Source organism: Oncorhynchus mykiss, chromosome 16 (genome assembly GCF_057628025.1).
Source record: "Oncorhynchus mykiss isolate SJ-2025 chromosome 16, ASM5762802v1, whole genome shotgun sequence".
NCBI lineage: Eukaryota > Metazoa > Chordata > Actinopteri > Salmoniformes > Salmonidae > Oncorhynchus > Oncorhynchus mykiss.
The window spans coordinates 37,375,001-37,400,650 of NC_143037.1; the positions used below are offsets into that span (position 1 = coordinate 37,375,001).

At 43.2% G+C, this 25,650-nt stretch overlaps 1 protein-coding gene across 8 annotated transcripts in view; it reads right to left on the reverse strand.

Annotated features, from left to right (window-relative positions):
- The window catches only part of LOC110491868 (agrin), a 472,223-nt gene that overhangs the window by 278,828 nt on the left and 167,745 nt on the right, over positions 1–25,650 (reverse strand). For 5 of the 8 annotated variants that reach the window (XM_090202606.1, XM_036946761.2, XM_090202603.1 and 2 more), the window contains exon 3: positions 15,576–15,614. In XM_090202606.1, coding sequence (XP_090058732.1) covers positions 15,576–15,614 — 39 coding nt within the window. Of the gene's footprint in view, positions 1–15,575; positions 15,615–17,793; positions 20,005–25,650 lie in introns of those variants that run through there. The other 3 variants (XM_036946764.2, XM_090202605.1, XM_090202607.1) reach the window with 2 other exon arrangements.

Consider the following 25,650-nt stretch of genomic DNA (forward strand, 5'->3'; position numbering starts at 1 on the left):
GACCTCGCTTTGTGCACAGAGTCATTGTCATGTTGAAACAGGTAAGGGCCTTCCCAAACAAAGTTGGAAGCTGAGAATAGTCTAGAATGTCATTGTATGCTGTAGCATTAAGATTTCCCTTCACTAGAACTAAGGGGCCTAGCCCGAACCATGAAAAACAGCCCCAGACCACTATTCCACCTCCACCAAACTTTCCAGTTGGCACTATACATTGGGGCAGGTAGCGTTCTCATGGTGTCCGCCAGCAGCATACCACCCTGCATGCCACTGCTGGCTTGCTTCTGAAGCTAAGCAGGGTTGGTCCTGGTCATTCCCTTGATGGGAGACTGGATGTTGGAGGGCCAGTAGGAGGCACTCTTTCCTCTGCCTCATGCTACCACTAGAGTGAAAGCACCGCCAGCATTCAAAAGTGACCAAAACATCAGCCAGGAAGCATAGGAACTGAGAAGTTGTCTGTGGTCAACACCTGCAGAACCACTCCTTTATTGGGGGTGTCTTGCTAATTGCCTATAATTTCCACCTGTTGTCTATTCCATTTGCGAAACAGCATGTGAAATGTATTGTCAATCAGTGTTGCTTCCTAAGTGGACAGTTTGATTTCACAGAAGTGTGATTGACTTGGAGTTACATTGTGTTCCCTTTATTTTTTTGACCAGTGTACATTTCGTTGAGCTCTTCAGTAAGCCATTCTACTGCCAATGTTTGTCCTTGAGATTGAATGGCTGTGTGCTTGATTTTATACCCCTGTCAGTAACGGGTGTGGCTGAAATAGCTGAATCCACTAATTTGAAGGGGGGTCCACATGCTTTAGTATATTTAGTGTCATAAATGTTTCTGACTGACAGCATGATGGAGAATGTCTGTCACCACTTTAGAAGGAGCTCCTCAGTGAAATCACTGACTCCAGTCATGTAAATATATTATACTGTCGATTTCTGATCTCGCTTCTCTGACTCCCTCTCCCCTTTTCACTCTCAAACACACACTCATGCATATGCGCAAACACGCATACGAGAAAACACACAAACGCATACACACACACAGAGACAAACGTGCACACACAAATACACACATGCATACACATACAGAAAAACGTGCATACACACACACACACACACACACACAGCGGCTGGGAGGCTTCCCTCAGGTCAGCTCGTTATTTCAGGACCTGCAGACACACTGTTTGTCCGGCCCTCCCCCAGTGCACCTCAGGGGGCCAGGGAGTTCAGCTATGACTAATTGACAGGAATTAAATCTGTGTTGCCTCACTTTCCACACACAAATACGCTTCCATACATACAAACACACACAAACACTCAGTGGGTCGTCAGTGTCAGAGTGGCTACAGGGACCGTGTGTGTGTGTGTGTGTGTGTGTGTGTGTGTGTGACCTGCTTAGTCTCGCGTAGCCATGCCTCCACATAACGTTATTGTCACGCCACTACTTTGGAGGTCTGGAGAATTTAGTATTAGCCGAACGGTAAGACTGGTCTGTTGGCCTCCCACATGCTCGTACAAAGGATGTTGCATCACGTGTTATGTTCGTCGCGGTTTCTGACCAATCGCGTCGAGGAAGGCATTACAACTCCTCTACTTGAACACTCTACTAAAAAAAGAGACATTATGGCGTGTCTATCAACAGGCAACATTTTAGTGTATCAAGTGTGGCCGACAGTCTGCAAATTAAAGTCACCATAAACATGGCCTACATGAACATGTTTGTTTGGGGTTTTAAATAGCTGATTTCCCGGCGGTCCTCACGCACTGCTGTAGCTCCGCCCAAGCAAGGCGGGGATTAGGGAGGTTCCTGACGAGGCTAAGACGTGCTTGGAGAGAGCAGATTGAGCTCAGAGAGACAGCTGGAAGAGATCACTCCTGTCAAGACACCAAGGGATTCCTCATGGTTAATATAATACACTGCACATGTGTGGGATGGGTGAGTATGTGTGTCACAAGACAACCTTACACCAGAGGCCTTGTTCTTCAGCATTCTCTCTATGTGCGTATGTTGTAGAGCCTATTGCAACATGAGCTTACGTTTATTGTTGTCACGATACCAGAATTTTTACTTTGATACCGATACAAGGTTTAGTATCGCGACGCTCAGCACCAAAACTTTACACCAAAATTAAACTGCAAATACAAGAAAGTGTGGAGGACAAAATTGATTTGATTTTAATTGTCTGTGGGGGGGTTTTTTGCTTTCAAAATCACACTTTTTAATTGAAAAATAACTCCACAACAATGCTTAAAGCTGGAATCCTTAATTTGCAATATTACAATAACAAAGAAGTTACTGCAAACAATGAACACTTATTTTCCCCTCAAACATCATTACACACAATATGTACTGCACTATTGTTTACCATGCTACGTGACGCTCCACAGCTCAGCAACAAAAACATTAACAACGGTAGTGGGGCGACCAGTTTCCCCCTACTGAGGAATCCAACTTATAACCAGGGGACCACATTTGAGGTCTGGGAAAAATCTAATTAGTGTTCATTTAAGTGGACATGCAATTAGCACTGTTTGCTTAGCAGTGTTTCTGTAGTGCACGTGAGGGAGTTTGCAAAACAAAATGGCCACTGGATTGATGCAAATAATCATGATTCTGCCAGGTAGGCATAGGCTACTTTATAGTTAACTTTTAATTAAGAAGGTTTTTGGAAAAGCCTTTCCATCTACACAAAGACGGTTATCATTAGTGATAGAGATACGCACACCAGACACACAGACAGGGCCAATCCCGTGCCGTTGCCTTTTCAGAAAGTTGCGAATCACTGATGCATTCTGTTCATGTCTTATGCTAGGCTAAACTTGGGCAAATCAATTCATTTTCTAATAAGTTCAATACCTGCATACCACTGCTGGCTTGATTCTGAAAATAAGCAGGGTTGGTCCTGGTCAGTTCCTGGATGGGAGACCAGATGCTGCTGGAAGTGGTGTTGGAGGGCCAGTAGGAGGCACTCTTTCCTCTGGTCTAAAAAAATATATATATTCCAATGCCCCAGGGCAGTGATTGGGGACACTGCCCTGTGTAGTGTGCCGTCTTTCGGATGGGACGTTAAACGGGTGTCCTGACTCTCTGAGGTCATTAAAGATCCCATGGTACTTATCGTAAGAGTAAGGGTGTTAACCCCGGTGTCCTGGCTAAATTCCCAATCTGGCCCTCAAACCATCACGGTCACCTAATAATCCCCGGTTTACAATTGGCTCATTCATCCCCCTCCTCTCCCCTGTAACTATTCCCCAGGTCGTTGCTGCAAATGAGAACGTGTTCTCAGTCAACTTACCTGGTAAAATAACAGATAAATAAAAAAATAAAAAGTACATTTAGTTGATTTCCAAACATGAGACATTTGGTAGAAGAACCAGAAATAACAATACTCTAGTACCGAGACGTTTTTCATTTTGTAGTATCGAAAAATTACACTACTTACACTTATATTACACATTAGCATTGCATGTGTGCCGGATGTCTGTCTGAATGCGTGTTTCTGTCTCTTTCTGTGGTCTGAAAATATGTCTTGGTTACTGTAGATGTAGTTAATACCAGGATGTTGTTAGGTACAAGGGTTTGATTTTTGAGTGTAGTTACCCTTAAATTCCACAGGGGAAATCTCTTTGCCTCTTCAGAAAGCTGCAGCAAATAAGCCATGAACAATGTATCAGTGACTCTATGACAAACTTAGGCAAATTCATACATTTTCAATACATTTAGTTGATTCCCTACGAAGTTCAGCATATTTTTAAAATATTCTTGAATTCTATTTAATTGTCTGGATTCTGTGAATCCTGTACATAATACAAAATAAATTCACCTTTCAGCAGGACAAGACAACATTGAATGTTCCTGAGTGGCAGAGTTACGGTTTTGTCATTAGTTACAGTTTTGACATAAATCAGCTTTAAAATCTATGGCAAGACTTAAAAATGGCTGTCTAGCAATGATCAACAACCAATTAGACAGTGCTTGAAGAATTTGGAAAATAACAATGTGCAAATATTGTACAATCCAGATGTGCAAAGCTCTTCGAGACTTACCCAGAAAGACTCACAGCTGTAATCGCTGCCAAAGTTGATTTGGACACATATTGACTCAGGGGTTGAATATTTATCTAATCAAGATTATTAATAATGTTTTATTTTTCATATATTATTTTTTTTTACAAATGCTAGAATTTTTCTTCTACTTTGACAGAGTATTTTGTGTAGATCGTTGACAAAAAAATCCCACTTTGTAACAACAAAATATGGAAAAAGTCAAGGGGTGTGAATACTTTCTGAAGGAACTAAGTACAGCATATCTTTATGATTTTACATGAGTTTAATTCATAAAACAATATCATTAGGTAGAGCCTTATAAAATGTGTTTTATTTTTTGCCTGATTCTGTTCTTTCCCAAATTCTGTTTTCATCGTTTTCTTTTGCCTTGTTACAGTTTGTCACCGTTTTTGTGTAGGTCTTGCTCTCAAAATCACCGTTTTTTTTTTTTTTTTAAACCAACATATTTGGATGTTGTAAGTCCACAACAATGCTTTAACCACATCAGGAGACCACTTTTGAGGTCTGGAAAAAATCTGAGGATGATTTATTTTTGGGTGTAGTTACTCTTTAATTCAAGTGTGCACCTTGCAAGCGGCTGTTGTTTAACCGTGGTTTTGTAGTGCACATGTGATGCTACAGTTTTCAAAACAATTACCCAGTGGATTGATGAAAATAATCATTCTTCCAGGTTGGTATAGGCTACTTTGTGGATAACATTTAATTGAGAAGGTTTTTGGGAAAGCCTTCCCATTTACCAGAAGACTGTTTTCATTAGCATCATCGCTAACGGCTACACAACGTGATAGACAAGCACACCCACACACAGATAGGGGCATTTTCATTGAGTCTTCAGAAAGTTGCAGGAGATACAAAATCACTGATGCATTGTGTTCATGTCTTATGATACACTTTGGCTAATCAATAAATGTTTTTATACATTTAATTGATTCCCTAACTAAGGTCAATACATTTTTGAAAATGGTCAAATTCCATTTTAATGCCTGGATTCCGTGCCCTAATTATCATATTTGGACCAGGATGACACTCTCCACTAGTTATTGTTCCTGCAGTGATGATTCACCATCTTCATCAAATGTTTTCATAATTTATCTGCAGATAATCTACAAATGCAAATTGGGGAGCCAAATAAACGTCTCTATCCCTGAAGCAATTCAGTAGGCTACACTGACTCAATTTAGTGTCACTATCTGGCAAGCCCTACATCCTCGGAAAGGAAACCTAGGAAATCCTGATGGACATACAGTGCCTTTGGAAAGTATTCAGACCCCTAGACTTTTTCCACATTTTGCTACGTTGCAGTCTTATTCTGAAATTGATTAAATAAAATCCTCAGCAATCTAAACACAATACCCCATAATGACAGTGAAAACTGTTTTTTTGAATGATTTGCAAAATTAATAAAAAATAAAAAATAAAATACCTTATTTACATAAGTATTCAAACCCTTTGCTATGAGACTCGAAATTGAGCTCCGGTGCATTCTGTTTCCATTGATCATCCTTGAGATGTTTCTACAACTTGATTGGAGTCCAATGATTGGACATGATTTGGAAAGACACATACCTGTCTATATAAGGTCCCACAGTTGACAGTGCATGTCGGAGCAAAAATCGAGCCATGAGGACGAAGGAATTGCCCGTAGAGCTCCAAGACAGGATTGTGTCGAGCCACAGATCTGGGGAAGGGTACCAGAAAATGTCTGCAGCATTGAAGGTCCCCAAGAACACAGTGGCCTCCATCACTATTAAATGGATGAAGATTGGATCTACTAAGACTCTTCCTAGAGCTGGCCGCTCGGCCAAACTGGGCAATCAGGGGAGAAGGGCCTTGATCAAGGAGGTGACCAAGAATCTGATGGTCACTCTGACAGAGCTCCAGAGTTCATCTGTGGATATCAGATAACCTTCCAGAAGGACAACCACCTCTGCAGCACTCCAACAATCAGGCCTTTATGGTAGAGTGACCAGACGGAAGCCACTCCTCAGTAAAAGGACATGACAGCCCACTTGGAGTTCACCAAAAGGCACCTAAAGACTCTCAGACCATGAGAAACAAGATACTCTGGTCTGATGAAACCAAGATTGAACTCTTTGGCCTGAATGCCAAGCTTCACCTCTGGAGGAAACCTGGCACCATCCCGACAGTGAAGCATGGTGGTGGAAGCATCATGCTGTGGAGATGTTTTTAGCGGCAGGGACTGGGATACTAGTCAGGATAGAGGCGAAGATGAACGGAGCAAAATACAGAGAGATCCTTGATGAAAACCTGCTCCAGAGCTCTCAGGACCTCAGACTGGGGCGAAGGTTCACATTCCAACAGGACCACGACCCTAAGCACACAGCCAAGACAACGCAGGGGTGGCTTCGGGAAAAGACTTTGAATGTCATTGAGTGGCCCAGCCAGAGCCCAGAATTTAACCCAATCAAACCACTACTGGAGAGTCCTGAAAATAGCTGTGCAGCAACGCTCCCAAACCAATCTGACAGAGCTTGCGAGGATATGCAGAGATGAATGGGAGAAACTGCCCAAGTACAGGTGTGGCAAGCTTGTAGCGTCATACCCAAGAAGACTCAAGGCTGTAATCAATGTCAAAGGTGATTCAACAAAGTAGTGAGTAAAGGGTCTGAATACTTTTGTAAATGTAATTTCTTATTTGTAATAAATGATCAAACATTTAAAAAAAAACAGTTTTTGCTTTGTCATTATGGGGTATTGTGTGTAGATTGATAAAAGGAGGGAAAAAAACAATTTAATCAATTTTAGAATAAGGCTGCAGCCTAAAAGATTGTGGAAAAAGTCAAGAGGTCTGAACACTTTCCCGAAGGCACTGTATATATTCCCAGACATGTGAAATCCATAGGTCAGGGCCTAATGAATTGATTTCAATTGACTGATTTCCTCATATAAACGAACTGTAGCTCCGTAAAATAATTTAAATTGTTATGTTACGAATTTGCATGAAATTGCATGTTACGTTTATATTTCTGTTTAGTATATATTGTACGGTCAATATTATTTTATACTAATACAATTGCTCAGAGAAAGAGATTTTGTTTAAGTAATGAAAAGGATAGGGCTCGAAATGATTGACACCACTGTTTTCAATACCTTTCAGTACCTCCTCACCTTGTGAGGATACGACACTGAGCCTTTTTCTAAAATGTTTTATGCGATTGGAGAACACGTTGAGAGTGATTTTAGACCATTCCTATATAAATCATTTTTTCAGATCTTTGATATCTGTCACGTTCGATAGAATAAATGTTGGACCAAGGCGCAGCGGATGTTGAGTTCCACATTATTTATTAGAAAGTGAAACTAAGTAAAGACAAAAACAAATAAACTATGAACTAACAACGAACCGTGACTACAGAGATGCTACGTGCAATAACTCGAAACAATATCCCATAAACACAGGTGGGAGCAAACACTACTAAATATGATCCCCAATTAGAGACAACGATTACCAGGTGCCTCTAATTGAGAATCATACAAATAACCAACATAGAAAAACAAACCTAGATCCCACATAGAAATAATAAACTAGACGAACCTCCCAGTCACTCCCTGACCTACTCTACCATAGAAAATAAGGACTCTCTATGGTCAGGACGTGACAATGTCCTTCGTCTGCTCATATGAACTACCCTCTTCAACTCAAACCATATGTTTTCAATGGGGATGAAGTCTGTAGACTGAAAATGTTTGATTTTGTGGTCAATTAACCATTTCTTTGTGGATTTTGATTAGTGCTTGGAGCTATTGTAGGGATGTGCATCTCTCCTTTCATTAACGATTCGATACGTGTCTTGATGCATGGGCTCTGATACGATACAGTAACAATATTTTTTTGTTTGAAATGATTCGGCACCTGAGTTGAGCCCTTGGGCAGACTGAGCATCTACCACCTCACTATCAGATTAGGGGTGTGGCAAATGTATGGTTTTTGTCCCCCCACTTATCTGAACTCATTAATCACCCACTGATTTAATTTTTGCAGATTGAAAATGTTTTGAGCTAGTACTATGTCAATATATATGTCTAGAAATTAGCACGGCATTTAGACAATTAATATAATGCAGTTTTGGATTTTACCCGTCTCGAAAGCAAATGGTTTAGACCATTTGAAATTTGACAGAGAGCTTCTACTGCCCTGAGCAATGAATGCAAAAATGACTGTTGTCCTTTTTGAAATGGCTCATGTAACAATGACCAAATACACTGACTCTTTAAAGGAAAACTACCAAAACTATTTATTATGGTGAACCTGAACAATCTAAATAAAATCTGAATGATTGAAAACCCCAATCAGCAGTTGGATACAAGTTGGGTCCACTCTAGTAGGCTATACAACTCTGCTAAAACACCATGTTCTACAGTGCATTTCGTAACAATGACCCAGGAAATTACATTGGTTGTCACTGAACTAATAAATTCTATGATTTGAAATTGTGAAAGCCATTTTACAAGCATCTGAATGCTGAAGGTGCCAGATGAATTGCATATTACAAGACCAGGGATAGGCCGACCTCTCGTTGGCGGGGGCATCTTTGTCTTGCACACAGTTATCCGACAGTCATAGGCAGTTACATGATTAAAAGTTTGAACTGAAGGAGAGGACCCATTCATTCAGTCAACAAAAATTATTTTCAGAAATAATACAAAGAGAAAAACAATATTAGAGAACCGATTAATACGTTTTGAATCAGTTTTCTGACCGATGCATTCTTCATTTGGATTGGTTTGGGCTCCCACAGACTGATGCACTCATATCTTAAACATTTGATCCTGCACCGATGAGTATCGGTGAATCGTTGCATCCCTATGTTATTGTCTTGCTGGATCATTGCTGCCAAGTGTCAGCCTCCTGGCCAAAGAGCTCTATTTTCAGTTCATCTGACCATAGATAGCAGCGCCGGGATAAACGGCACTGGCACTTGGATTGGAACCGGGGCTGTGGTCAGATGACCTGAAATAGAGCTGTTTAGCCATGCACACCAGTGGTGGGTTTGGCATTGAACAACATATGCAGAAAATTAGGTACTCCATTCATACCTGAAATAGGGTGGGGGATCTTTCATGTTATGGGGCTATTTTGCTTCCACTGGTCCTGGGGCCCTTGTTAAGGTTAATTGAACCATGAACATTACCAAGTAGGCTACCAGGACTTTTTTTGCCAAAACCTGGTTTCCTCTGCCAGGAGGCTGACACTTGGCCGCAAGTGGATCTTCCAGCAAAACAATAGCCCCAACCTAATTGTCAGAGTCGTGTGTATAGGTGGCAGGGAAGTCCGGCGCAGGAGAGTCAAACGGAGTCTTTTAATGAATGTCCACGTTAACATGCTCCATAACACTAATAAGAACAGAATATTAACAAACATGGGTACGAGGACCTATACAACAAACACAACACTGACAATAAACAATCTCTGACAAAGAAATGAGGGGAAACAGAGGGTTAAATACACAACAGGTAATGAATGGGATTGAAAACAGGTGTGTGGGAAGACAAGCCAAAACCAATGGAAAATGAAAAAGGGATCAATGACGGCTAGAAGACCGGTGATGTCGACCGATGAGCACCGCCCGAACAAGGAGAGGCAACGACTTCGGCAGAAGTCGTAACACTAATTGACCTCAAAATCTACATTTTGCAATGGCCATCTCAGCCTCTGGACCCTATTGAAAATCTGTGGTTTTAATTGAAGAGGGCAGTCCATAAGTGCATATGAAGGATATCAAGAACATTGAAAGGTTCTGTATGGATGAATGGGCTAAGAACCCTCCCACTGTTCTCTAACTCATGCACCATTTTAGAAAAAGGCTCAGTTAGTTATCCTTGGAAGGGGAGGGTGCTATCGTATTGAAAATAGGGGTGCTAATCATTTTGACCCACATCTTTTTTTTATTACTTGTTCAACAAAATCTCCAGTAGTGGAAAAAGTACTCAATTGTCATACTAAGTAAAAGTAAAGATACATTCATAGAAAATGTAAAAGTAAAAGTAAAAGTGAAAGTCACCCAGTAAAATACTACTTGAGTAAAAGTCAAAGTACTTGGTTTTAAATATACTTAAGTATCAAAAGTAAAAGTATAAATAATTTCAAGTTCCTTATATTAAGCAAACCAGACAGCATAATTGTATTTTATTTTTTTAAATGACGGATAGCCAGGGGAACACTCCAACACTCAGGCAGTAGGGATCACCAGGGATGTTCTCTTGATAAGTGTGTGAATTGGACCATTTTCCTGTTAAAATGTAACGAGTACTTTGAGTGTCAGGGAAAATGTATGGAGTAAAAGTAGCCAAACATATAAATAGTAAAGTACAGACCGAAAACACTACCTAAGTAGTCCTTTATACCACTGAAAATCTCTTTCTCTGTATAAGTGACTTAGAATATGTGGACAACTACAAATACCTAGGTGTCTGGTTAGACTGTAAACTCTCCTTCCAGACTCACATCAAACATCTCCAATCCAAAGTTAAATCTAGAATTGGCTTCCTATTTCACAACAAAGCATCCTTCTCTCATGCTGCCAAACATACCCTGGTAAAACTGACCATCCTACCGATCCTCAACTTAGGCAATGTAATTTACAAAATAGCCTGCAATACCCTACTCGATAAATTGGATGCAGTCTATCACAGTGCCATCCGTTTTGGCACCAAAGCGCCATATACTACCCACCACTGTGACCTGTACACTCTCGTTGGCTGGCCCTCGCTTACTACTCGTCGCCAGACCCACTGGCTTCAGCTCATCTACAAGACACTGCTAGGTAAAGTCTCCCCTTATCTCAGCTCACTGGTCACCACAGCAGCACCCACCTGTAGCTCGCGCTCTAGCAGGTATATCTCTCTGGTCATCCCCAAAACCAATTCTTCCTTTGGCCGCCTCTCCTTCCAGTTCTCTGCTGCCAATGACTGGAACGAACTACAGAAATCTCTGAAACTGGAAACACTTATCTCCCTCACTAGCTTTAAGCACCAGCTGTCAGAGCAGCTCACAGATTACTGCACCTGTACATAGCCCATCTATAATTTAGCCCAAACAACTCCCTCTTCCCCTACTGTATTTATTTATGTATTTTGCTCCTTTGCACCCCATTATTTCTATCTCTACTTTGCACATTCTTCCACTGCAAATCTACCATTCCAGTGTTTTACTTGCTATATTGTATTTACTTTGCCACCATGGCCTTTTTTTTTATCCCTATATTTTTTTTATCCCTTTTTACCCTTATCTCACCTCATTTGCTCACATTGTATATATACTTATTTTTCTACTGTACTATTGACTGTATGTTTGTTTTACTCCATGTGTAACTCTGTGTTGTTGTATGTGTCGAACTGCTTTGCTTTATCTTGGCCAGGTCGCAATTGTAAATGAGAACTTGTTCTCAACTTGCCTACCTGGTTAAATAAAGGTGAAATAAATAAATAAATAAAAATAAGGATAAAATAATACAGTTTTCCCATTTCTTTGAAAATATCAGTATTTTTTGCTAATCTTTATCAAGCCAACAATTATGAACCTGACTGTATTTCAGACTTCAGGTATGACAGGGATAGGCTAGATGTCTGTTGTCCAGAAATCCAACCCCATCATCGTCAGGAGTTGATCTACCCACTCTCTGACATGCTACAACACCTTCATACACTGGCTGTTTGTGGGGGTTTCGCGAGGGCAAGGCAAGCTTGATCGGGCCGACATGTCTGGGCATGTCAAAATGCCCCCGCTGCCAGTATCAACAATTACTGTTGGCCAAGGAATCAGGAACAAATCGGCTCAGCGGGGTGAATCCCTGCCAGTCTAGGCATGTTCCTTTTGACCCACATATATTTCTGTCTCTCCTTTCTCAGAGCGCAAATCAATACTCGGTGGCGCATCACACCTCTGCTCAGTGAGGCTGAGTGGGAGCCTTGTCAGAGAGTCTGATGGCTGATGACGGGGGGAGATGTCAAAACTCGCCTGATTTGTTCCTCCTGGTTGCCGAAAATCGCTTCCAGTCGAGCTCTGCTGTGTATACGGAAAGATGCTTATGCAAGCGTCTGCTGACTCCACAGAAGTACAGAAGAGCGACAGACTTTCCGGGGGAGAGAGGTACAGAGAGTACAGTTTTGGGTGGATGCGTCTGTATACTTTTGGAGGGCAACAAACTTTGCCCTGATAACGTCAAGGCAAGAAACACGCTGATGCTTCTCGTCGAGGGCTAGGAATGACAAGCCAATCTCGTTTCTCACTGAACAAAATTATAATCTGGGGTATAGAGGAGCGTTTATAGTCCTTTGATATCTTGATATGACCCCATCCGCAGTATCCCACCCCCAAAAAAGATGAGGTTGATGTGTGGCCTCTTTGTGATAAATCTTTGACAAGAAGATTTAAGTAAAAATAGGCAACTGTAATCATGAATTCTGCCTCAATGCCTCTCTGAGTGAGGCGTACTGTCAAGAACACAGGGAAAGCTTCAACTGCTTTTTTTTTCAAAGTGGCGTTTGTGGACAGAGGGGAGGAGATGGGGATCTTTCAAAACTGCTACAGAGGAAGTTTTGTCACATCTTTTGAGAGGCAGAAGTGTTCTGGGATGAGGGTAAGTAATCCTACAATCACCTTCATTGCAGAAACCCTCTCAGTCCTCGATCAAATCACTTTTCAACTCAAACACCCATGTCTGCTGGTAGAGTATCCTCCAGGGGACACTCTCAGTGACAAACGCCAAATTGAAGGATTCACAGCTGGTGTATTCATTACTGCCAGGAGAGGTGTGTGGGGGACAGCTAGCTAGATGAATCCTGACTGTAGGTAGCTCAGGTTTCCCATTTGGTTTTCTTGTTTTTGTCTTTGTGGCCCAATTTCGTCCAGATACATTTTTTTTTGAGGGAGAGTAGACCTCTCTGTCACCTGTTGGTCATCACTTCACTTGAGAGTTCACTGACAAGAGGTGGCAAGACAAATGCCAGGACCAACTGGTGCTCTTCTTGCTTCTTGAGTCACTGGCTTGAAAGCCATAATATCAAATATAATAGTAAAATCATAATCATATTAACACCATATAATATGCCATTATAGCAATCGGACTGTCAAATAGGAACCTTACAATACGTTTAATAGGAAAAAATAGCAAAGACCAAGGCAGAGAGCCAGAGAAGTGTGTGTATACAATATGCAAACTTCTCTCATTATAAACATGACACTGACAACATTGGCTAGCTAACCGCAGCTCTATGCAATAGACCCTTCCCCAAAGTCCAACCCGTGTTGTTCTACGTCGAGCAATAGATTGAGGCTCTCTGTGGCTGGGTCACAACTGTCCTGTTATTATCTGGAGACGACAGGCACTAATTATTGTGTACCGAGCGCTTTGGGCTGCAGCAGAGAGAGACTAATTAAAGGGTGCTTTGTGACTCACTTTTCGACTGGTGATGAGCACTCATTTATTGGGTAGGTTCTGCTGTCTAACTGTAGGTGGTGGGCTCCACAAATACTGTGCAACTGCTCTCGACATGCGAGGCAAAGACAGCAGAACCTCAGTGGCCTTCTATAGGCTTTCTAGTTCTGATCTACCAGTAGAAAAACACCTCTCCATCTCTCCTCTCCTCACTAACTAGGAGAAATCGTCTGCACAAGTTCAGAGACGAAGAAATTCTTTAATATCTTCTCTCTGATTTTGGTTAATTAAGTATGTGGGAGTGTGACCTTGGAACTGAGGACAAGTTCAGTGGAATGGCCCCCTTCTGTTGAACATATTTGACTAATGGTGGAGCTACATACAAGCCTTGGATCTGGAGCATCTACCACCATGTCCCCACAGGACAACATTCAGCAAGTAATGTGAGAGTGGCTAGTGTATTAGGGCCATCTCTAATTGGCCCACTATTCTCACCAGAATCTAAATGACCCACAGACACTGTGTCCCTCAGAGCCAACTGAAGACCGCAGACGGCTACTGCTGCTCCTTTATGTTTCCATAAAAACAATCCTTTGCCGCTGACTGAGAGCCTACACAACTATTGGAAATGTAATTAAGGCTGGCAGCAGAGCCTTTTAAACGCTTGACTAGAGCAGAAACAAACTGCGCCCTTCAGACAAGCCAAAACTTCCATATGAGCGCGGCGGCGATCGATAAGAGCCACCGTTTTCTGAGGGAAAATGCAGAGGGAGGGGGAAAGATGCATTGCCTCACTTGACTGCCCTCAGTTTCTCACCCGCACATACTTAACTTGGCTCGGTGACACGAAATCACTTGTCGAAGCAATCTCGTGTGTCATTAAAAAGTAAACAAATATCTGCGGCGGTTCATGATGCTGCGTGACTGGACCTTTGGAGCATCTCACTTTTGATGGAGGGAAAACCGGAGACATCTCTCTCCTCTCAACAGGTATTAAGGTGAGGCGAAGTTGAGAAACGCTTCAATCAAGCTCAATTACTCAGCAGCCGTATACCGCGGACACTATTTCACACCGACAAAAGTAATTGTCATGGCTCAGCGAGACAATCATATCTGTTGTCTAAAGCCGCTATAAAGTGATACATTTTAACACAACAGCTCCCTTTCTCACAAACAGCTTTTGCCGATGGCCAATGTCTGAAGCTAGTGATTGAGCAATTATTGGACAGATTTGTCTAGCCCCCAGCAGTGCTTTTATTCACAGCTTCTGTAGATAGAGGCTTGGATCATGAGCCAACCTTTGGCTTTGTAGCCCCTACACTGTGTGTAAAGCTACACATCTCAGCACTACCAGGAGTCCACTGGTCTGTACCAAACAGTGTTTCACGAGCTTGTTGCATTTACATCAGTTATCCAGAGCAACTAACAGGAGCAATTATGGTTAAGTGCCTTGCTCAATGGCACAGGCAGATTTATCACCTAGTCGGCTCGGGGACTTGAACCAGCGACCTTTTGGTTACTGGCCCAATGCAATTAACTGCTAGGCTACCTGCCACCCTAAATATTCATGACGGAGCTAGAAACCAGCTGTTTCCCTCCAATTAAAGAGTGTGGAGATCCGCCATTTGCCAATAAATTAATGGCTCTCGTAGCACGCCCAGCAAACAACTGAAACAATAGCCCTGCATAGAGATTCCCATCTGTGGAATTAGGCCGGAAAGCGAGGCGTATATCAGGACTGGGCGTAGTGGAACAACTGGAACCTCCGTGTGTCCCTGGCCTACATTTGGCAACAGCTAACGGGAGGAGAGGAGTGAGGTTCTGAATGGGGAAGAGGGAAGAACTACTAGTATTACTGAGTCATGAGGCTGGAAACACTCTAGTCTGGCAGGTAAGAGACACATTAAGTTATCAAAGACCAGAAGCGGCGACGTGTCTCCCATGCTACGGTGGTGGTGGTCCAAACTGAAAGCATCAGCCTTCAGAGAGGTGAAGAAGCTCGCTTTAAAGCCAGAGAGAAGTGAAGTCATTATTGGTAGGGGAGCCAAAACGATGTGATCAGCCGGTGAAGGTAGGGTAATGTTAGTGAGAGAATTCCCAGAGGACTTACCGTCAGGAGGCTGGGCTGGTGTGAAGTGAACAGGTTTGTCTGGAGGAGATAAAAGAGAGAGAGGGAGGGTTTTTTAGTTAAGGAAAGACTGAAGGACTTTCCCATGGGGTGAGCCACAGTAATTGAGTTGCTCCAAAAAAGAGCAGAGATGATACTCCTCTGGCTTGGGTTTATCGAACAGGTTTTAATGGAGCATCTGAGTGATGAGAGGTCCAATAGAGCTCACCAAAATGAACAATAATAATTGGTATTTTATGAAGAAACATACTCAGGTTTTTTTTCATTATTATCCTAGCAACCCTTTTCACGAATACATTTGAAAGAAATACCTCAAATAGGCATATGATGAATGAAATATCCATTGAAGAGGACAACCTCTACACAGCAAAAATGATTGGATCACATCCCACCCCCATGTAGGGTTTTTCTTTCCAAATCGGTGAGTTAGCTAATTGTCTTCTCCCTTATACATGGTCCTGCTGCAATAATGCATGTGTTATGTACTGTTATAGTCAAATAGTACCAGGGTTGGGGTCATTTCTATTTCAACTCCAGTCAATTCAGGATTTACACTGAAATTCCAATTCCAATTGTCTTCACTGAGAAACATTTTGAAATGGAATTTGCAGTACTTTCTGAACTGAAATTGAATTGTGTGTATTTATTTCATGAAAATAACTCAAAATATATTATTTTTAATTTCTTTCCCTAAGCCTCCTTGTGCCATTGAAATGCTCCGTCTGATTGTGTGGGTGTCGATACAAATGATTACATATTTACATACACAGCCTTGATTGACGTATAGGATCGTCTGGACTCCGCATACCCATTTAAAAGTAGAAGGATACATATGTAAATAAACAATGAATGTTCATTGGTTAGAAAATTCAGATCAGATTGTGATGTCATGATCTGGGCCAAAAACTCCATCACACCTGAACAGGTTGAAAGTCCGGGCATTTTTTACAAACAGCTCTTTCACAATTTCAGAGTGTTATTTGGACCTCATAGTATGGAAATATCAACCAAAGAACAGGAAATTACTTAACTGAACTGCCCCTTTAATCAAGATCTAATGCATTATTCTATTTTAATTATACTCCAGACAGTTTTAAACGCCTTCAGCGTTAAACTGTATTTGACTGGGTGTTGATTCATCTTGAACCTTCTGCTCAGACAACACATCTGACACAGGATTCTAGTATTCAAAAATAGCCTGGAATGTCTAATGCACATGACACTGAATAAAGCAGTGCTGAAAATGCATACGTCAGGTACTGTGATGGAACACCTATGTGGGTGTCAGGAAACAAATTGGGACTCCAGTGATACTGGGGTGTTCCTATTTTAATCCCGTTGCACAGAGCCAATTAACACTCATTGATATAAAGCTTTGAAGACTTTCCTGAAAACTGTAATTCAGGTAAAACACAAACCAATTAAGTGTTAAGTGTAACTTCGAAGACAAATAGTCCCCATTATACAACTTACAGACAATATGTCATCCGCGAACACACTCGCTCTCTAAAAGGTCACTCTAGTGTCGCTTAATGGTAATGTTGCTGCTCATATACCAGCCACCAGGCAAAGCACAGAAAGAAGCTAATTCACCATCAGACCATTTTCAATTTAGGCCGATAACCACTCCAAGTGGGGACATTGTCCATGCCAAGAGCTTTCTCTCTCGTCCAAAGTCATTTCATCTGGCTACTTTATCCCACAGTTCAAAGTAAATGCCAAGGGCATTGGGGGAGAGAAAGGACTCAAAAGGAAGGCTGCTTGGGCTGTGCGTTGAAGGAAAGCTGACTTTTAGCAGCTGAGAGATCCCCCCACACACACACTTCATTCAGCCTCAGCCTACGCCGGCAGAGGTCAAGTGGACCAGTCTTTCATATCTTGAGGTAGAGACTTCAAACACTCTATGGTGTTGTACAGTCTATGTCAAATAAGCGACATCCTACTGACCCATTACTTTACCAAAAGCCATGCTTGCATACTCATTCAGCATTCCCCCAAGTATACTTATACATCTGGCAAGCAAATGCACTGACGTAAAGCCTTCACACTATTGACCAAGACACACAGACACATGCTGGCTACAGAGAGACCAAGGGAGTACGTTGTAACAGGGTGTGTGTGTGTGTGTGTGTGTGTGTGTGTGTGTGTGTGTGTGTGTGTGTGTGTGTGTGTGTGTGTGTGTGTGTGTGTGTGGACGTACAGTTGTTGAGGAAGAGCAGCACGGCGAAGCCCAGCGTGGAGGTGGCCAGCAGGATGAGACATATGTTACAGGGGATCATAAAGTAGCGCACCACCAGGGACACCTTGTGTTGGTACATCCGGTCCCGCTCCGGGGGTGGCGTGGGGTAATGGCAGCTGGTCATACTCCACTTCCAGAGTCCGTCCCCAACGGGGAGGTACGGGTAACGGGGTGGGAGATGAAGAACCACAGAATAAAGATGACACGCGAAACGAGGCAAGAGGAGGAGAGAATGATAGGCTGGGTAATGGCTGGTAGATTCAGCTCTGACTCAAGCTGTGTTCCACCGTGGGGAGGGAGTTGCAGTTGCTTTCAGAAAGACACGGCCAGAAGCTTTTAGAGGTTTCCAGGCAACTAATTTTGGAAACTAATAACATCCATTTGTGGGAAGAGGACAGACGGGTCTGGGCCTCCTCTCCTACAGCCCCCCACCTGCCCACACTACCTCCATTTTAATCCAAGCATTGGAAGGGGACCACGACAGATTGTATGTGTGGGGAGTGAGTAAATATACAGTATGAAAGTGTATGTGTGAACCAACCACACCTATGTGCACCTGAAAGTTAAAGTAATTAAAGTAAAGTAATTCCACAGTAAGGAGCCTCCTTGATCTCTTCACCGCCTTGGTCAACAATTACACTTCCCACTGGTCTCCCGGCAGCCCTCAAGACAAAATGAACCAGGCACCACTGCGCTGCCACAGCATTCGTCAAGAGTAGCCCCTGGTGACTTGGCGGGGAGCATCTTCCTTCAGCCTCCTGTGGCTGATAAACTGGGAGCCTTGGGGCTAGAGCTCCGGGAGCTCTGAAGCTGTAAAGACATTCATTAGCAGCCTCCTTTTCTTTTCCTTACAAAACGCTACAAGTAAAACAAGAACAACTGCTTCTTTGTGTTCTTTGTGCCCGCAAGCTTATTGTTCCGTATAGCTCCAGTCAGCACCAAAATAAAGCCAGCAGTAACACGACTGTCTCCTCCGAGCACAGAGCTGCCCCTGTTGTCGCGCTAGCGTAATTAGCGGGTGGCTAGTAAGCAGCTGGCCACCACTCGCTAAACCATATGCTCTCAGGAGTGTGAAGGGGGATATTATTTTCCACTACACCCTTTCCTTGTTTCAAAACAATATGGCTCCCTTGCCACTCGCATTTGGGGGCCACCCCTGGCGTCCAGAGAAAGCAGGTCAGAAAAAAATGTAGAGAGTGGCGGGAAGTTGGGAGGGAAACTATTTACGTGCCCCTTCTCTGTCCCTTAGCGCAAGTCGCCTTCTCCTTAGCGCTGTTCCACCAGAGACCGGCAATACAGAAGTGACAAGCCACAGCCGACACTAACTGGAGAAAAATAAACACGAAGAAAAAGAGAGAAAAAGACTGTTAAGACATTAACAGAATCACTGAAGACTGTGTTTCTCTATCTTTCCTTATGTCCACACAATGGCATATTCATCCAAAAATAAAATGGGGGGGGGGGGGGGGTGCTCTTGTTACTTCCCTCTGTCCGAGAGTGTCACTTGGTTTTTTCTTTTTCTGAAAAACTGTCGCTTATTCACACATTTTTCATTGAGGAGAAGCTGCTCATTGAGGAGAAGCTGGCTCAATCTCGGTATTTTCTCAAGAATCCATTCAGGAGGAATTGTTCCTCTTCCAGAAGCTACTCCCGGTTCCTGACGCTCACCTTCAAGTTGTTCCTCTGAGGGACAGGGCCATTCACTGGCAGCCAAAACAACAACTTGGAGCTCCTCGTATTCATAGAGTACTCACAGCGCACACAGTCCCCAGGCAGCAGGTAGTCCACTGTGTCAATACACTTCGCTGCTCGGCCAGCCAAGCCCCAGCCAACGAGCGAGAGAGAGAGAAGCCAGGCAGCGGGCTGCAGATAGAGACAACCAGAGCAGAGCGGGAGAGCGATAGAGTGAGAGATGAAAGAGAAGGCGAGCGGTGGCGCCTGACACTTGGTCCACCTCTTGCATTTTACAACAGCGGCTGAGTGTGTCGTCTCTTGATCACCGTCACTATTCGGAGCAGTGCTTCTCCCTGCCTGCCTCAGCTCTGACGAAAAGACAGCGTGGCGAGGAGAGGGGGAGTGAAAGAGAGGGTCTGTCTCTAACAAAGAGGGGAGGGAGAAGGGGAAAGATGAGGGAAAATAAAAGCTTCAGGGAATACTTGAGTCCTGTTGGGGTGGAGGGCAGCAACAGTGAAAGAAATAATAAAACTAGAGGGATTGGTGTCAAAGATGTGAACACCATCGTTTAATCCGAATGAGAAAGAAACTCCCATTCAAGTCAAAGTCAATTGAAAGGTTTCTGACACACAAAAAAACTAACATTTAATGACGTGAATTAATAAACCAAGGGGGAATCAAATGCTAATCTGCTGGCAATGTGCCTTTGTAGAACCCCGCCTATACACTTCACATGAATAAGCCCATATTCAATTAAAAACATATTCAAACTGTTGATTTTTGTTTGCCTCGCTCATGACATCGTGCCACGTGTTTGTTCCCCTTTCCCCCATGATAAATAACAGACAACTGAATATTCCGCAGGTCTGGCGACTGATCTGAGGAGAACAAATTTGCACTTAAATCCATAGCCTGTAATTTGATGTGCTTTTTTAAAGAACTATTTACATTTCTGTTAAGACACTTATGAGGTCAAAATCGTGGGGCGGTCCCGCCTTGTTTTGAAACACCCCCATACGTCAATATCTACTTACACCAACACAATAGCAAGTGATCATCCGAGCAACACAGATGTAAGGCGGCGTATATCAAATATTTATGTTCTTTCACTCACTCTCTTTCCCCCGATCAATACCTCACACACACACACACAATGCATAGACATGAATGAATGAGCACACACACGCAGACATGCGTAGACACACGCACACTGATGCATAAAGTAGCTGCAGTAATACAGAAAAGGCATGAGCAAACCATCTCATTGTGCCACACCTACAAACAAACACGAACCAGACACATTTCTCTCTCCCAAACACACACTGTGCATTTATTTCAGTCTCTCTCTCTGACATACACTCACACACACAGACGTGGTGGGGATCTGCTCTGGTCCTGCAGTCTGGAGGTAACCCCTCAGAGAACACAGGGTCACCCAGGTCTCTGTCAGCTCTGCCCTCGCGAGCAACATGACACTGTAGCCAAGTAGGTTACTTCAGCCCAGAGGTCTGCTTGAGCCCTCTTCCATTGCACATCAAGGCTGAGTGATGGACTGGGAAAAAGAAAAACAACCTCTCTATCTCTCTCTTTCTCCCTCTCCCCCTCTCTCTTAGACGTGGTACGGAAAGGGGCAATCAAATGATCTTCCTGCAGTGATCTACAGTACCTAAACCATGTGGAGTCCATTCGGTAGAGGGCGCCACTGAGCCGTTGCTCTTCTGATCCACTCACTGTCGAGCCAACACGACCCAAATAAAATCCTCAGTTCACATCAAACCTCATCTCTGATCAATTTTTAATGCTGATATTGCAAAAGGTTAACATCGCTGCCAGAGAGCTTTGAAATGACTCCATTAAAGGAGCCAAAGGAGTTGGACTGACCCCATATTTAACATGCTAATGGGACAATCAAGAATAGGTACAGTGACTTCACAAAGTATTGACACCCTTTTGTTGTGTTACAGCCCAAATTTAAATGGATTAAATGTAGATGTTTTGTCACTGGCCTACACACAATACCCCATAATGCCAAAGTGGAATTATGTTTTCAAAATGTCTACTAATTCATTTAAAATGAAAAGCTGAATGTCTTGAGTCAATAAGTATTCAATCCCTTTGTTATGGCAAGCCTAAATAAGTTCAGGAGTAAAATTGTGCTTAACAAGTCACATAATAAGTTGCATGGACTCACTATAATTAAAAAAATGTATGAAAAAGAATGCCTTGCAAAGAAGCTTACCTTTTGGTAGATGGGTAAATAAAATAAAAAACAGACACTGAAAATCCCTTTGATCATGGTGAGATATTAATTATTAATTACAATTTGGATGGTGTATCAATATACCCACTCACTACAATGATAAAGGCGTCCTTTCTAACTCTGTTGCCGGAGAGGAAGGAAACCGCTCAGGGATTTCAACATGAGGCCAATGGAGACTTTAAAACAGTTACAGAGTTTAATGGCTGTGTTAGGAAAGCCTGAGGATGGATCAACAACATTGTAGTTACTCCGCAATACTGTACAGGAAGCCTGTAAAGATACAAAATATTCCAAAACATGCCTTCTGTTTGCAATAAGGCACTAAAGTAAAACTGCCAAAAAATGGCAAAGAAATTAACTATGTGCTGAATACAAAGCGTTATGTTTGGGACAAATGCAACAACACATCACTCAGTACCACGCTTCATATTATCAAGCATGGTGGTGGCTGCATCATGTTATGGGCATGCTTGTCATCGGCAAGGACTAGGGAGTTTATGATAAAAATAATCTAAATAGAGCTAAGGACAGGCAAAATCCTAGTGGAGACCTGGTTCAGTCTGCTTTCCGACAGACACTGGGACACAAGTTCACTTTTCAGCAGGACAATAACCTAAAACACAAGGTTGCTTACCAAGATGACATTGAATGTTCCTGAGTGGCCCAGTTACAGTTTTGACTTAAATCAATCAAATACCAACTTGACAAAGCTTTAATAATTTTTTTATGAATAATGTGCAAATATTTCACAATCCAGGTGTGCAAAGCTCTTAGAGACTCGCTGCAAAAAAATGTTTTATAATGTATTGTCTCAGGGGTGTGAATACTTATGTAAATGAGATATTTCCAAAAACATGTTTTCACTAAGTCATTGTGGGGCATTGTGTTTAGAATATATATTGTGTCAAAAAAATATATATTTAATAAATTCTGAATTCAGGCTGTAACATCAAAATGTGAAATAAGTCAAGGGGTATGAATACTTTCTGAAGGCACTGTGCATGCAGCTTGTGTTATGTCTCTGTATTCTCGGAGCGCAAGATGCACCGTTTGGGTGATTGGTGACAAAAAGATTCGGATCAGAGTACATGTTAGAGCAGTGGAGCGCACGTCCTGGTCTTCCAGACGACCAATGTCTCGAAGCGAATTGATTAAAGGCCATTTGAAACAGCTGCACGCAGACCTGAGTTACAACTTCGATTACGGTAAAAGGGTTGTTTGTATTCAATGTTGTGTGTGCAGTTGTGACATGAAGACAGTGTCTGATGTGACATGAATTATAGATGAGAAATTAGCTTTGTCCATAATCCAAAAGGAGGCAGGGAAGAGCAAAATTGAGATGGTCAAATTTCCTTGTGAATCCAGCCGTTCCGTCAAGCCCATGGAGACGCCCAGACGTTACGCCCTATCCAAGTTTCACCAGCAGGTGTGCGAATTGTCCGCCCCGGTATTAGCTCCAATCCCCATAAATTACAACGTTCTGGTGTAAGATTCCCAGACTTCCCAATCAACAGGGTGTCCAAGCTGCCGTCCACAAATTTGGATGCGGGAGGGATTGTAGCTGAACATGGCTAACATCATTATCCTTCATTGGGTTTAGGAGTCACAGAGCAAGAGCGAGCAGAACAGACCGATTGTTGAGTTTGGGGATAGTAATCTAAAGAAATCTAAGTGGGAACGGGGATGTACCAATGTTCCAAAGCAGGGTGGTCTTTTCTTTACACCATGACTCACGCCTTGACACACACAGGACAGTGAGATAGTAACGTGTTCATCCCTCCAGTTGCAATCAATGAGCATGACGGTGACACCCAGGGCTGATCTCAGCCCACTCGTTGCAGAAGAAACTGGAGCTGTTCCGGGTCAAGCTCTGCTGCTTTAATAGCCATTCTTGACTAATTGAGCAGCTGTCTACAGCTGACCCTGGTCATTATTGGTGCAGCTGTATTGTTGGCTGGATTGTTGCTATGGGATGTTATTCTGCTGTCTGTAGCTGATCCTAGTTCAGTTACTACTCCTCACCACCAGCACGGCCATCCAGTCATAATCTCCCTCCCCTTCTTCTCTTCCAGCCATCTCCACATTTCTTTTAACGGACCCCTCCAAGATGGCATTTGTTGGCACCTATGGTCGTAACCTAAGGGTTGATCTTGGTCCTCCCACACCACTCCCATTGTGGCAGTACCCTGAAGGCTTAGCAGGGCCTATGTCTTGCCCCCTAGGCATCCCTGCCACCACTGCTACACTACTTTGTTAATGGAGAAGGTCTAACTAGCATCAGCCACTCATTCATTAGCCCTGTGCTTTCTCAACGCCCCCCCCCCCCCCCCCCCATTAGTGCTAACAATAATGATCTGAGCGTTTAATACCCTCTTTGCTCCACTGCCTCGCCCTGTTTATTCTTTTTTTTTTTTATCCCAGGCACTTTTCTCTTAATGGCCCTTGAAGAAATTATTCCAATGGGTTTGCACAGAGAGAGAGAGAGAAAAAGGGAGGAGGGTAATGTAGGAAAGAACTGCGGGAGCTTTGTAGCTAGTGCCGAGCTAGTTGGGGCCTCATGCTCTTTCATGTGGCGGGCATGTGGAGCGTGAATGTAAATGTGGCACTGGAGGATGGGGTGGTGTGTGTCAGGGTACAGACGGTGTCAGTGATCCACGGAGAGAGCCGTTGTTGTTGGCTTTGACAGCCCTGACATTGCAGAGGTACAGTGATGGAGCTGGGGGTTGATTCAGGTGTCAGTCTCTGGCCCCGGCAGCGATCTGTCAACTAGGAAGCATTAGGGCGAAGTTACACAGTCTATGCCAGAGGTGCACTTCACAATTCAGGCTCTTCCAGTTCCCTAGCCCGGCTAGCTATCGTGAGTTCGCTTGTTCCTTGATCAATGATTGCCACTGATTGGCTGGTGACTGAATTTACCTGGTTTCCCAGCTAAAAGGCAAACGAAAACCAGCAGGATCTTTGCACCCCTGGTCTATGCCATGGATACTATTGCAGATGTTGTGTCATGGTAACAGACAGTGTGAGACAGTGAATGGCCACAGTAGTTTACCTGAAAGCTTTTTCCCCTGACAATGACCTGAGGTCAGAGTAGCCTACTATGGGATGGATACCAAGCAGTCAGGGTTAGAGGTTGTGAACTGCAAAGGGATGAAGAGTGGCGTCGAGGGCTGCTGTGAACATTCTATATCCAAAGCAAACAGTGCAAATGGCATGAGGGATATCTACCAACCCCACACACAGGAGGAACCTACCGACCAAAGCATGAGAAATTGATTTCTGTGAGTGCACTCAGAACTAAATAAAAATGTGGCAGAACCTATTTATCATACCATACAGGAGCCAGTCAACAAAGCAAAACAAAAAGAGTTGACTACAGAAGCTTGACATAAAAAATTGTGGCCAAACTGAGTGGCCAAATTGAGCAATCGGGGGAGAAGGGCCTACGTCAGGGAGGTGACCAAGAACCCAATGGTCACTCTGACAGAGCTCCAGAGTTCCTCTGTGTAGATGGGAGAACCTTCAAGAAGGACAGCCATCTCTGCAGCACTCCAACAATCAGGCCTTTATGGTAGAGTGGCCAGACAGAAGCTACTCCTCTGTAAAAGGTAAAAGGCACATGATTTGACAGCCCGCTTGGAGTTTGCCAAAAGGCACCTAAAGGACTCTCAGACCATGAGAAACAAGATTCTCTGGTCTGATGAAACCAAGAACTCTTTGGGCTGAATGCCAAGCGTCACCTCTGGAGGAAACCTGGCACCATCCCTACAGTGAAGCATGGTGGTGGCAGCATCATGCTGTGGAGATGTTTTTCAGCGGCATTGACTAGGAGACCAGTCAGGATCGAGGGAAAGATGAATGGAACAATGTACAGAGTGATCCTTGAT